The 13,818-nt window shown below is 37.8% G+C and overlaps 2 protein-coding genes across 4 annotated transcripts in view; both read right to left on the bottom strand.

Moving 5' to 3' along the window:
- Window positions 1-8,283, bottom strand: part of LOC111325647 (importin-13) — a 30,602-nt gene extending 22,319 nt beyond the window's left edge. The window contains exons 1-8 of one of the 3 annotated variants that reach the window (XM_088737760.1): window positions 8,102-8,283; window positions 5,831-5,956; window positions 5,196-5,254; window positions 4,507-4,615; window positions 3,520-3,615; window positions 3,108-3,161; window positions 1,598-1,670; window positions 1,008-1,066 (exon numbers count right to left, since the gene is read on the bottom strand). In XM_088737760.1, coding sequence (XP_088593886.1) covers window positions 1,008-1,066; window positions 1,598-1,670; window positions 3,108-3,161; window positions 3,520-3,615; window positions 4,507-4,615; window positions 5,196-5,254; window positions 5,831-5,956; window positions 8,102-8,152 — 627 coding nt within the window. In that variant the 5' untranslated portion in view covers window positions 8,153-8,283. Of the gene's footprint in view, window positions 1-1,007; window positions 1,067-1,597; window positions 1,671-3,107; window positions 3,162-3,519; window positions 3,616-4,506; window positions 4,616-5,195; window positions 5,255-5,830; window positions 5,957-6,567; window positions 6,665-6,850; window positions 6,974-8,101 lie in introns of those variants that run through there. The other 2 variants (XM_088737761.1, XM_088737762.1) reach the window with 2 other exon arrangements.
- A 2,399-nt stretch (window positions 8,284-10,682) lies between these two features.
- LOC111325675 (CTD small phosphatase-like protein 3) lies at window positions 10,683-13,160 on the bottom strand. The gene has a single exon (XM_088737763.1). The coding sequence runs from the start codon at window positions 12,940-12,942 to the stop codon at window positions 11,719-11,721; it is 1,224 nt and encodes a 407-aa protein (XP_088593889.1). The 5' UTR covers window positions 12,943-13,160; the 3' UTR covers window positions 10,683-11,718.
- Window positions 13,161-13,818: the final 658 nt, after the last annotated feature.

Raw genomic sequence — 13,818 nt, 5'->3', positions numbered from 1 at the left:
GAAAGCAACAGCTTAGCATCCTCAGAAGCAAAAATAGCGAAAAGATTGATCATTTTGAAGAAGTTACTTTTCACCCAAAACAACGACGGAAACACGCCTTTCGTTCATAAACAATTTTAAACCACCAGGCGTTCCATGCATCTTCTGGTGATGGGCCTGGGTTCTACTTTTGTTTTAACATTTTGGGACTTCTGGTGTCCAGTTTTCCTCATCCGATTTAATGGCTGTTTACTAAGCTTTGGACAAACTCAACAACGAAAATGATGAAAAAACTGCGTTGAACAAAGACATACCTGTCTACGAATGGCAGTAAAAGGTCAAACATGATTGTCATAAAGGACTAAAATTCTTGACAAGACGTTAATGTGTATTTTTTACGTTGGAAAAAGCCAAGGGAACAACTTTATTAAGATTTAGAAATTCCTGCATAATCTGGCGTCTTTTCCGCACAATCGTCACTTTCTTTCGGGGATTAAAATTAGGGGATTATTAGTTGATCTGATACCAAATTCTCCAAACTAATATCATAAGAACTGTAAGACAGACAATAAGGAAAATTGCTTAATGAATTAATTCTTGGGATTGAAAGAGTTAGCATGGTCTAACTAACAAAACAGTTCTCAATGGCCAAGTTGAAAGAGTATCCAACCACATGCCTGAAACTGGCCAAAGCTTGGGTCCTCAATGATTAATTTTATAGCCCAGTCTTACTCTTTTTGTAACAGCTTTGCCATTCTACCTGTCTAGCTTGGCAGGGCTCGACACTAACTTTACAACTTACTAGCCAAGTGGCTAGTGACATCTCAGATGTTTTTAGATGTTATGACAATTTCAGTCTGTTCACTAGGCAAACTGGCTAGTGGAAATTGAAAACCACTGGCTCAACTGAATTTCTACTAGTCTGTGGCTAGTGGGCTACCGTTAGTGTTGAGCCCTGCTTGGCCAGGAATTTTACCTCTGGAACAGCATTAGAGTGCCTAGTTCAATACCATCATGTATATCAATACCTGTTGCCTAACTTGTATTGACTGTGATGATAACAAATTATGCTGAATGACTTGAAGAACTGCAAAAAAAAAAATTTTTGAATCAAACCAGGAATACACAGTAGATTGCAACTATTAAAAGCTTACACAGAAGGAAATTAAAAATACATATTAGATAGAAAAAATGATAGATATATCTTATTAACCAAGCGCAAGGACTGTACTGGGAGAATATTGGCCTGAGGTCTTGACAGTAAGGACCGAGCACAGCTGACACAAAATACGGGCTGAGCGCAGCTCAGTCCATACAAAAAAGACCGAGGGCCGATATTCTTCCTATACTGTCCTGAGCAAGCTTGGTTATAAGAGATTTATTATACGAATGAAGTTCAAAGGGACACAACTGCGGTGTCATTCGGGACCATTCGGGACAGTGCCCGGTCCAATACTGAGAGAATATTGACCGGCAATTGGGCATTTTGATTGGTTGATTTTAGTTATTGGCCCTCTGACTGCCCGAGTCGTGTAATAAGATCTGTTACACAACATTTAGAGGCCAATACATGTATAACAGCACAACTAGTTACATTTACAACTGTCTTGATTATTACCTTGTGACACCCCATTCTGCAGTTCACCTCGAAGAGTTGACTTTCTTCCAATTGGAAAATCTCCTGAGTGAAACTATTAAAGAAAAATCAATCAACATTAAGTTACTCTGATAAAGGGCTGGGCTAGAGACATCGGCTTTAAAAACTCTTCACAGTGGCCAATTTACGTTAGTTATCAACTCAGTTGATAAAAAACCAAATTATTGTGTAACAGTAATAGCACATGTATACCCCCCCCCCCCCCCAAACAATGCAAAATAGTTCTTTGGAAACTTTCCCCCTTAGTTAAGGTATGATTGGCTTTGGTTTGAAAAAATGAGTGAAAGCTTTCTCAATTACTAAAAGAGATTGCCTCCCCAATTGGTAAAGCTCTAAGGTCAGCACACATGAGGGGACTAGACCCTGTGACTAGTCCTTACAACAAGTTGCAGAGACAAGTCCTATAGTGTGAACTGGCCATTTTAACTGCAAAATCTAGTTGCAGGGACTAAAATTTGGTCCTTATGACTGGTCCCACGAATTCAAACTGGCTTAAATTTTTGGAACAAGTCCCTGCAACTTGTTCCTCAAAACCTTTTGTGTCAACTGTTCATGGGACAAGTCCCTGCAACCAAATTAAAAATAAACCAATCACAGATCGGTGTCACAATGTACAGAAGCAACTGTGTGACTTCTGAGATAATTTCTTTGATGTTTCCTCCCTGGGATTAAATCAGTTTTAAATTGATTTGCATGTCTTGAGTACTAGAAACTTTGATCAAATTTTCACCCCTTTCTGTTTCTGTGTTGGCCACATCTGATCAGTAACAGTGTTATTTTCCGCTTATACTTGAACTGAATCAGAAACAATTCAAGCACTGAATTATTTCGCTGAACAATCTGCAATTACTGAGCCGATTTATTTCAGTGCTACATTGCTATTTCAATAATTTGTTTGCTTAAAAAAGCCACAGAGTGAAAGAATGATACCGTTTTTCCCCAGTTTTTGCTACTTTCCTTTGCAATTGGTCCCCGCATGTAAACACTACTAGGGACTAGTCCCTGCAACCAGTCCCTTTGTATAAACTCTTCAGGGGACTAGTTGCAGGGAATTGTTGTACAGAATAGTCCCCTTATATGTGCCAACCTTTACACTTAGCTATAAGCGTGAGGGGTGAATAAAGGTGTTATCAATATCATCGTAATTATTATTACTATTATAATTATGAATGATTTTTAAGCATAGTTTTGGAAATGGATTTTGGTTCTAGCAATAGATTATTTTAATTGATAAAATTTTTTCAAGAAAGATTGGTATTACAGTAACTATATTCCTGATAACTAATTAACATATCAAGTATCATTACATATTATTATTATCACTGAGCAGTGATTTTCATGAATTTTTTTCAAATTAATGCAGAATCAAAGTGTTACCATCATTATTACTAGTATTAAAATTACTTTAAAAGTGTTATTAAAACTACATTGAAAATTACCCTAAGATAAAAAATTTTAAAAAATATCTTGCCTCCTCTGGTAACACTGTAAGAACTTCCAGCATTGCCATCGACCACATTCCATTCTAAAAGCATTGATAAAGATTGTTTGTTTAATCATTCATAATTATGTACATGTATACAGTTTGGCGAGTAAACAAACTGAAATTGTTCTAATATCTAAGTTGTCACTAGTCACTAAATTGGCTAGTGAGTTGAAAAGTTAAGTGTCGAGCCCTGATATTACACCTTAATCACACCTCAAGGCCACAAGAATAAGGGATATGACCACCGAAAAAAGCCCTTGATTAACAAACAAATTCTCTTTGTCAGCTTCCTAAGAAGAATGTATAGGGGACGGTGTGGAGAATATGCATACTGATGTGTCAGGGTGTAAAGTATGAAGTGTTGGCATGATAATACAAAGCATTACGAATAACTTACCTGTGATGAGCCTCCTGCATTCTGTAGTGTAGTAATAATATCACTTATTGCACTTGACCAGTGTTCTGGCATAGCATTGAGGGCAACTGCTCCAAGCTTTAATGGAAAAAGAAAAAAACTCAAGCAAAATTAGAGATTGAGTTACAGTGTACAATTATGTGTATCTACATATAACATGTGCACTTGTCATAGCAACGGTAAAATCCAGGCATGGTCTAGGCTCAAGGAAATAAAAAATTATCCTTTTCACACAACACTTTTTCATGCCTTTCAAATAGGTCTTGAAGCCTATACATGTATGTAGATCTGCACAAAACATTGCACTCACATACACCCTGGAGCCATGTCAGAAATCCAGAGATCTCTGAGTCAACCCACCATGAAATTTTTACCTTAGATCTCAAACAGAGAGCCTAAGTGGTCAGGGTGCATGGCAAATGACCACATTTATAGATTTCAATTTTGAAGTTAACAAATCAAAATTTCAAAATTTGTTTTTTACCACAATATCAACGTCAATAAACCAATTATTTCACTGTGTGACATGTCGCATGACACATTGACATGAACAGCATTGTCTGTACTGCTATTGACAATGGCAAATTAGCCAATCAGATCACAACATTACTGCCAATTTTGGTAAAACATCAAGTAGAAGGCGGGTGAGAAAAAATACCACCATGTGATTTTGACAATGTCCTATTGTTTTTGCCATTGTTCTAGTCAAGTTAAGTACAGAAATGAAAACACAAAAAAGGTAAAGTCTGTATATAGGAATGCTCAGCATAGCTGCAGGAGATTTATCATCTTGGATTAAATTGTCCGCTGTTACCCACTTCTGCTCCTACACAGAGAATGTTATTGTAAGAAATGCCGACTCTGGATGGAAATGCAAGGTGTTCCTTGACTAGAAATTTCTTTTTCACAATGCTTCTCCCCATCTTGGAGTAGAAATTGGTACTAACCAACTATCACATAAACACTTACGGCAACACAGAGCCTTGTGAGAACAATCCTTGGTCCAGCGGAAAACATGAAGATGTGCTTGAAAAGTTCTGATCGTAAGTCACTGTAATGTTCTTCTTGAAGTTCACTCCTAAAGAATAAACAAAATTAATGGTTCCAAAAAAATATACGAGTATTCAGAAGTCCTAACCCTCTCACTGCCATGAGTGACTTGGACAGAATTTTCCTTCACGATATCAACCGAAAATTAAGCAGACCTGTAATGACAATAAAGAAAAATATCAATAAGGGGACTCAGGGCTTGACACTAACATTTCAACTTACCAGCCAAGTGGCTTGTGACAACTTTAGATGTTACAACAATTTCAGTTTGCTTACTAGCCAAAGTGGCTAGTGGAAATCGAAAACCACAAGCCAAAACTAAATTTCTACTAGTCCGTGGCTAGTTGGCTACCATTAGTGTCAAGCCCTGGGATTATTAGTTGATACAAAGCCAAATTCTCCAGACTAACTTTATAAGAATTGTATGGCAGACCATAAGGAGAATTACTGATGAGATCTTGGGAGAGAAAGGGTTCAATCAGGTATCCATAAGGAAGGAAAAAAGCATCAAGATATCCAGAAAGACAGGGAAGCAAAGAATAAGTTTCTGGTGTTCTGGTAGAGTATAGGAATGGAAACAAAAACTAAAAAATCATTATTTAACTAACCAATACTTGGCGATCTTAAAGTGAAGCATTGAAGCACCAAAAAACTGAATTTCCGGAGGCTGTAAAAAATTAAAGATGTAAATAAAACAATGACATAAATGAAATGCATGAATTCATAACTTTAACATGAATAATATACCATGAACACTATGATAACCTCTTGGTGGGGAACTTAGCACAACCTTGAACTTCTAAGGCCTCCCTAGAGTGGGGGGGGGGGGGGAGAGAGTAGGGGTGTACACAGGTTAAGTTTTAGATGAGGGGTTTATTAGAGACTACAGTCTGATAAAGAAGGAAGCAAAAATCTGGGTAACATATAGTGTACAGAACACCTAGTATTTAAGTAAAACTGCACTTTCCATCAGATTACTGGGATGATAACATTAACTCGTGCATGATGTTGGAAGAAGACAAGAAAAGTTCCTAAATCACCAACAAGCATCCCAAGTGGGTTATTACAACAATGGAAAGAAAGTGCAGTCTATCGCCTTTATGAAATAACTATGGGTCTATGGGTGCAATAAACAACAGGTTTTGGACCAGTCAGGGTGCTTGCAGTATTTTGGTACCTGGCGTAAAATTATCAAGGTTAATTAAACATGTTCTTGTTTCGGGAAGGAACAATAAGATTGTACCTTATCAGACTGCATAAGTCTCCAACACAACTGCCATGCCTGATGCGATTTCTGTATTGTCAGTAGCCACTTGTGAGCTGTGTCTCTGTTTGTCTGGTCATGTCCACTGTACAGTGTAAACAAGGCCTGTAGGTAGGAAGAGTACAGCAAACTGGTTCACCTGACTTCATTATTACTTCAGACTACTGTTGCACCCTCAAGGGAATTGTACCAAGGACTTGTCAGACAGGCAAGCAGAAAGGACTTTTTGGAAAATATAGTCCAACCTTGATTATCTGGACCTCAATTATTCAGATTTCTTGATTATCCAGACTTTTTCTCTGGTCCCAATTTTTTCATGAATATCTATTGGTCATGATCAAGATCCATAGCCATATATTTTTTGAAGCTACAGCATTGAGAAGTGAAGTAAAGGGGATGTTCTTCTTTAAAACAAACTGACTTCAACATTTTAGACCAATGTTAAAAACAATTTTCATTAATTTTTAATACACACGTGTAGAGGTATTCACGTAGAACAGTGAAGACATATCTAGACCATATCCTTTTCAAAATGATTTGTAAATGTTTTGTTTCAGAATTAAATGTCGCTTTCTTAATTAAATAAGTTTTTGTTCCTCATTAATATTCATATTCTCAATTACCCGGACCCTTGATCAAGGTTCAACTGTAGTATAAAACTCGTAAAATATCCACTTAAAATAAGGTGTAAGTATCCTGAGCAACGGTTAAGTGACCTGATATACTCATAGTGCCAGACTCGTTTCCTTTGCCAACTTTTTTCTTCTGGGCATGGTTTTTTTTTTTTTCTTTTTGGCTGTTTGCTGCAATTAGAGTGTTTCATGTGTGCAACACACATTTTTTAGAAAAAAAAAGAGGTGGACCTCTTCCCTCAAATGGTGTCATATCATGCCCATCCTTTATTGTAACAGCCACCTCTCTGCTGCAAAACAGAAGTTTCCTCTGTCCGCTACGTGACCATTAAGGAGAGGTACAATTGCAAGTCACTAAGTCACTTACAATCCTCATGTTCTAGTATATAGGAGTATACATGTACAAACGTATCCATCTTCACTTCTGCTTGGTTGACACTAAGCATATTCGCATGATGCATGATCCTCGCAGTAGATAGTGCCATTTACGCAATAGCGAAAATCAGACCTGAAAAAAAAAATCAGGCTTGTACGGGACTCGAACCACTGACCTCTGTGATACTAGTGCAACACTCTACCAATTGAGCTAATAAGCCAACTGGGAGCAGGCCATTAAGTTGATTCGTAATAAACCCGTGAAAGTGATAAATGAGATACAATGAATATATGAAGTTCATCCACTGACCTCAGTGGTTCGAGTCCCGTACAGGCCTGATTTTTTTCAGGTCTGATTTGCGCTATTGCATAAATAGTGCTATCTACTGCGAGGATCATGCATCATACGTATCTAATACCGCAGTTCAAAATATATGAACTTCATATATTCATTGTATCTCATTTATCACTTTCACGGGTTTATTATGAATCAACTTAACGGCCTGCTCCCAGTTGGCTTGTTAGCTCAATTGGTAGAGCGCTGCACTAGTATCGCAGAGGTCAGTGGTTCGAGTCCTGTACAGGCCTGATTTTTTTTTTCAGGTCTGATTTTCGCTATTGCATAAATAGCGCTATCTACTGTGAGGATCGTGCATCATATGTATCTAAACACAGTTCAAAATATATGAACTTCATATATTCATTGTATCTCACTAAGCATATTAGCCTTAACTATCCTAACATGCCACTGTTAAAATCTAATTCCACCTCAAGAAAAATTTCTCCCTCAGTATCACAATTTAAATTTTGTAAAAGATATAAACAATGATTGTGGCTGATTCAAAGACAAAAGTCAATATGCCGCGTTGGGTATGTTCAAAAAACGAACATGGGCAAAGAAAGTTAATAAAATGAGGGTAAACTATTAAAAACAGATTAAAAAAAAGCCGACAAGGTGGACCTCAATGGCCCTGTATTCTGTAGTTGCTCAAAAAGGGGTATTACAACAGAATAAATCCCCAGAAAAAATATATCAAGTTTTTTCCGAAATGGGGGAACTCGTCTACACATTACCGAGCTGAGAAAAAAAGATAAACTCAGTCAGTAAGCCCATAATTTTCAAAATTTCAACACAGCAATTTACTGTCATGCGCCCTCTTAAAAAAAAATACTGAAAAAGAGCGCAGATTTTACAAAACCTGAACAAAGTTCATCGTTCAACATACAACCGCGACCTTCATACCTGCTCGCATTGATGGAGAAGCGCTTGAAGCTGTTCTTCAGTGTTGTTCATTTTATTTCATGCCCAATGCACCCTATTTGATATGGCTAATTCTCAACCGTACTCCATGACAACATATCCTTCAACACATAATTCTTCTACTATCAAACTTTCGCCGCCATCTTCTCTTTGATATGCGTGGATTGTACTACGCACTACTTCATGCGAGCTACCGATGACCATAAACAGCGCTACAGTCGAATTTAGTCTGGTTACCACTCTTCCGCGACAGCCAGAGCAGGATGGGTGACCAGAAGGAATTGGAACTCAAACCAAGAGAGATCAGAAACTGATAGGTGTCAATTCTTCTCTAAACCAGAAAAAATAATCAACTCTCAAATAGAGACGAAATGAGGGAAAAATGTGTTCTGAAGAGAAACAAAAAATTCCTGTGCCCAGCTCACTGAAATGAATGAGATCCTAATCTTGATGATGTTAACTGTAGCCTTTACACCCTGACATCAGTGTACATAATTATTCTCTACGCTGATCTAAACATTTCCTATGGAAGCAATATGGAGAATTTGTTAAACAATCAAGAGCTTCTCAAGTTGGTGATCATTTCCTTGATTCTCATTACCTTGATATCTGATTCAGCAGTAATACTATGACGAGAAATTAGATTAAGTCTCTCACAGGGTTAGGAGTTAAGTTCATCCATGGTGTGGCAAGGCTGTGCTCTAAGGAAAATTGAATGGAGCCCAGTGCTCTGAAACTGCAAAATCCAGGGTGCCCAGCATATGCTTTTTATAAAAAAAACTAAAATTCCTGAGTCACCCAAGAACAAAAGTAATTAAGGCACTAGGGGCCACCTGGCACTGCTAGACCACAGCCTTGTATGGGCTAGTGCTTGCTCTTGTTGTTCCAATTTCCTTCATTTTCAAAGACCATTCAAAAACCCTGCTCAAAACTGCACTTTTCCCAAAATTATTCAACCTCATTTCTTAAAAAAAAAATACTCAACTGTGATGGAGGTAAATTAAAAGTCTTGGGACACTCAACACAATATTAGTCAATTCAAGTCCTTTATTTTTCTTTGCCTTCTCCCCCAAACTGTGTGGCTTTTTGTGCTCTCTGTAAACTTTACCAAGACATGGTGACTGTTGGGTATTTACCAAAAATTACTGGAAGGGGAGGGTAGGTTGTGTGTATTTGCATGAGTTAGAAAAAGGTGGTCTTTTGCAAGATAATTACATGTAAGGTATGTTTTTAATAACTGTCCATAGGATTTTTTACCTATACTGTCAGTTGCTGACAACAATGAGGAGACGAGCCAGACTAGAAAATTAAAGGAAAAATTAAAGATATCAAGTCATCACTATTGAGGTGACAAAGCATTCTTCTAGGGAAGCTTGTTGCCAGACAAACTCGCCAGCTTCTCGGTTTAAATAGATTTCTTTCATGATAACCCTTGTGTTCTAGAAAACAGTTCCAAAACATGATCTCCAAAATGTGCGGGTGACCCTCAATGAAGGGAATGAATCTCATGATTTACACCATGAAGAATCAAGGCATGTTGTCAGTTCCACTATGCTGACCAGTTATACACTTGACTTCCCTGTCCAAAAACTATGTCCAAAATTTATGCCCCCAAAAACAATGTTGCAAAGATTACCTTCCAAATTTTTCTACTCCAAACTATAACATGCAATGGTTTTCAGACTTCCTAAGGTTGAAAAATGTGTCTAAGGTGCACTGAAAAATAGACATAACTTGACAAAAAATACCAAGCAAACTAGGGTAACAATTTTTGTTCTGAATGTGATAAGCAAGCTTTTAAGCTTAAATGTAGCCAAGATGTAAAACACGGCCAAAATAAATTGTGATATCCCTTTAGCTACCACAAGTGACCACGACAGAATTTCCCCTTGCAACATCAACAAGATATCAAGCAGACAAGCAACCAAAATTCTCTGCATTAACATCATAAACATTGTATGGCCAACGGTAAGGAAAATTACTAGTGTGATCTTAGGAGTGCAAGGGTTATTTGAATAATGATTTGGTCTTTTTGTTCAACTTATGACACACATGCACAGTATAATGACAAATGTCTCCCTAACACTACAATTGTAAAATGAACAGAAGTTGTAAAAGAGGAAATTTCTACTTGCCTCTTATTGTTGAACAAAACAGTGCAAAGCTGTAGGTGGCTGGGGTCTATCTCAAAAGTCTGGTAACTTAACAGGCCTTAAGACTCAAAAAGCAAAATCTAAAGATACAGAGGAGTAGGTTCTGACAGTCGCACCAGTCCAAGTTTTTTGACTAGGTGATAGTTGTTCAAAACTTTTGAAACCACCATCTTGTATGAAAACAGAACTGCTTTACAGGCCCATTGTGTAACCAAGGCGTTCAAGAAATGGGCGCCAGGACCTAACACCATGCATAATTCAAAAAGTTATGGATGTTATTGTTAAAGTTTTCCTTTGTTGCTAAAATTAAGTCATTGTTGCTTAGCAATTGTGCCATGGTGCAAGTATAGTTTGCATTCACTGAAGTTTTCTTTATTTACCTGCGTAAGCATTTAAAATCAACGAAGAGGTCATGAAGTAAACTTTTTTATTTTTTTTTCCATACCGCTCCCATATGAAGACATAAAGTGTAATTCGACAAATAGTACTGACTTCTCCATTAAGGACAAAGTAAAATCAAACACAAAGCTGTCTCTCTAAATACACCATAATAAATTTAACAAAAACATGCACAGAGTATTCCTTTCCCATAATTATAAATTTAAAAAGATGAGAACACATCCATCGTATCTAATTATCAGGTATATTTTACCGGCTAAAAATTGGTGAAAAATATTTTAAGCTCTGTGTTAGGCGTTTGATATCAACCGTAAATACGTGTGGAGCAGGTAATTATATCTACGGAAAACCAAATCCTCCGTCTGCATTAATATACTTTGTGTACATCAAATAATTATTATTTTACACAAATTTCTGGAAAGTGCTGTACATTGTAAAATGTGATGGTAAAACATGGGAATATGAAGAGTTAAAAAGTGTAAAAATAAAACTTACTGAGTGCTGGCTATCTATTCGACGCTCATATATACAAAGAACAAAACTTACATGCGTACAATGTTGGTGGAATAGAAATCTTTACATTTTTGAAATTTGTCTTCAAAAACTGTACGGTCAATTGCATGAATGAAAACAAAATTTGTATTAGCCACGTCCTGTCTACAACGTTAAAATATTTTGACACGAGAGAAAGATTACATTTGTTCTAAAATATAAATTGATGAATCATGTCGGAACTATACTTGAAATATATAAAACACTTTAAATGTGTGATGATTCCGATATTCATCTGCCATATAAAGGAGATTATAGCGGTCTGTAATGTATATATGACAGTACCAACGAGCAATATTTCGCGATACCTTCGCAATTACAGTCACGAATAAAACTTTCTGATACCTGTATATAAAGATAAATCCGGTAAAAATAATTCTCGACTGGACTAAACAGATTTCAAATATCATACCGATTAAAATCTTAGCCGACAAAACTTTGTCTGGGTTGAAATAGATTCACCTGTAGTTAAATCCTTGTTGAGTACTGCTTACATTACCTAAAACCAGCTATTTCGTGCATCCTAAATCTGTCCCTAATGTGTGGTCGAACATCATCCTTTCTTGCAGCGATCATTTCCAAGAATGGGAGAAGTTCGAGCAATTCCCTGTCCGACTTATCAACAAACCAACTTTCGATTGGAATTCCATTGAAAATCTGGTAAGCGAATGCTTGAGGTGAATTGTCTACAATCATTGTCTTCGCTAAGTCCCTGCCGAGTATGTTCAAATCTTTAATATAGTTCCCTTGAACGCAAACACAGTGTTCGCGGAAAAGGCGGTGTCGGAAATATTTTCGACCAGGATCCAAGATATTCAACAGCTTATCTGCATAAACTTTCTTCGAGGCGGTGAACAGGATAACTTCAAACATACTCGCGACTCGCTCGAGAAACCGCTTTAAATGCGGTCTTGTGCGTACAAACACTTGATAACAAATGTCTTGATAAAGGACAGGGAAAGACAAATTGGCATCCTCCAGCTTATTAAGACTGCAGTGAACAAGTGTCTCGTCCAGATCAAGTACAAGACAAAATTCTGGAGTGCTCCTGGTCTGCAAGGGTAACACAGGACCACGGCTTGTGGCATCTTCACCTTCTTCTGGTGGGGGAAGATTACGAATAAAGTAAAACGGATCATAAACTTCCCATTCGTTGTCCGGAGATTCGGAAGTCTCATCGCCAACGTTTCCATTGACGTCGCCATTAGGCACGGCCAAAGCTTTTCTATTTATGGTCGATGAACCTTGTTGCCACAATGCCCTTTCTTCAGTTATACCGCCATTAGTCGCGCCACAAATCCTGGATCCACTTGTCAAATTAGTCGCAACTATTTCGCCTTCCTTTCCTACATTTTGAAAGTGACCGTTCTTTCCGAATAGCGTAAAGACAGGCGAAAACAAAGTTCCTAAGAGTGATTTTCGCTTAGAGGACTCCCCATCGACAGTAGACTTCGTAGCAACAGAATTAACGACCGTTGTCTCAGTTGTAAACTTTCGTTTCTTGAGAAGGTTTGATGTTATTATCGCATCTTCCTCGTCTTCGCTGTCCGAGTCGGATCGTTTACGCTTCGCAAGGCGATCTTTCTCGCTGTCTTTCGACGGTGACCATAGGAAAGTTTTGATTGAACTCAACAGATTTCTTCCTGGTGAAATCGCAGAATTTTCACTGCACTCAAGATCTGCCGTTTCGCTGTTTCCAACCGAGGCGGCACCATCCATGTCTTGGTTATCAGCTTTCGCACTGTCCTTCTGTGAAGGCCTACTCACGCACGATTAGCTTGGTGAATGCCAGAACTTTCGCTTGAAAGATACAAAATAAATCCCCCAAACACAAGCTTCCACAGCTATGAGCTTAAAAAATCTATAACGTTCTACACTAACCACTCATTCGACGAGGTTTCATACTGACTGTGTGTGTAGCGCATCGTAAACGAATCTGCCTCAGTGACAACTTGTGACACGCCGTTCTGGTTGGGTGACTGCATGTACATTTCATGCAAATGTCTACAAAAACAAGAGGAATATTTGCATACCCAATTTCGCGCGCTTAACAATGGCGATCGCACTGACACACAGCGCTATGTAAAACAAATTTATACTTGAATAAGGAGTGTTACGCGAAAACTGACTTCCAACGTTAAAATATTCAGTATTTTAATATTTTCTCCGCGCACCACAGGAAAAGAAAATCTACCGGAAGTTAGGGAAAAAGTGACAGTCTTCGTAAAATATCGCTTCAATGTTGTTAAATAATTGCATGTAACCGTAACCTTTAAAAAGTCTTTGTTTATTCAGAATAGATCGGTAGATTTCCTGGTTATGACTACGGCGTTTAAGTAAACTAATTAACCACCCTGTACTTGACTCGCAGTATGCAAAATAATAAATGGCGAACGACAGAGAACACATACAGTTCTATATGATTTTTGTAGTCTATCCTATTCTTTGTCCGGAAATTGAAATGATAATTTTTTTTTTCATCCCTTACCATGAGAGCAGAATGTCAAACTGATAATTGCCTACCCTCTTCCTTGACCACGGTACCAAAACACTTCCCCACCCTTCTGGTAACAGGAATTGACGAGCGTTTGGATT

This window comes from Stylophora pistillata, chromosome 11 (assembly GCF_964205215.1).
Source record: "Stylophora pistillata chromosome 11, jaStyPist1.2, whole genome shotgun sequence".
NCBI lineage: Eukaryota > Metazoa > Cnidaria > Anthozoa > Scleractinia > Pocilloporidae > Stylophora > Stylophora pistillata.
The sequence above is the reverse complement of the archived record's forward strand: the minus strand, read 5'-3'. Positions and strand labels throughout refer to the sequence as shown.

What these genes read in the sequence shown, in the direction of transcription:
- LOC111325675 (XM_088737763.1), bottom strand. Translation starts at nt 12,942, where the DNA reads ATGGATGGTGCCGCCTCGGTTGGAAACAGCGAAACGGCAGATCTTGAG.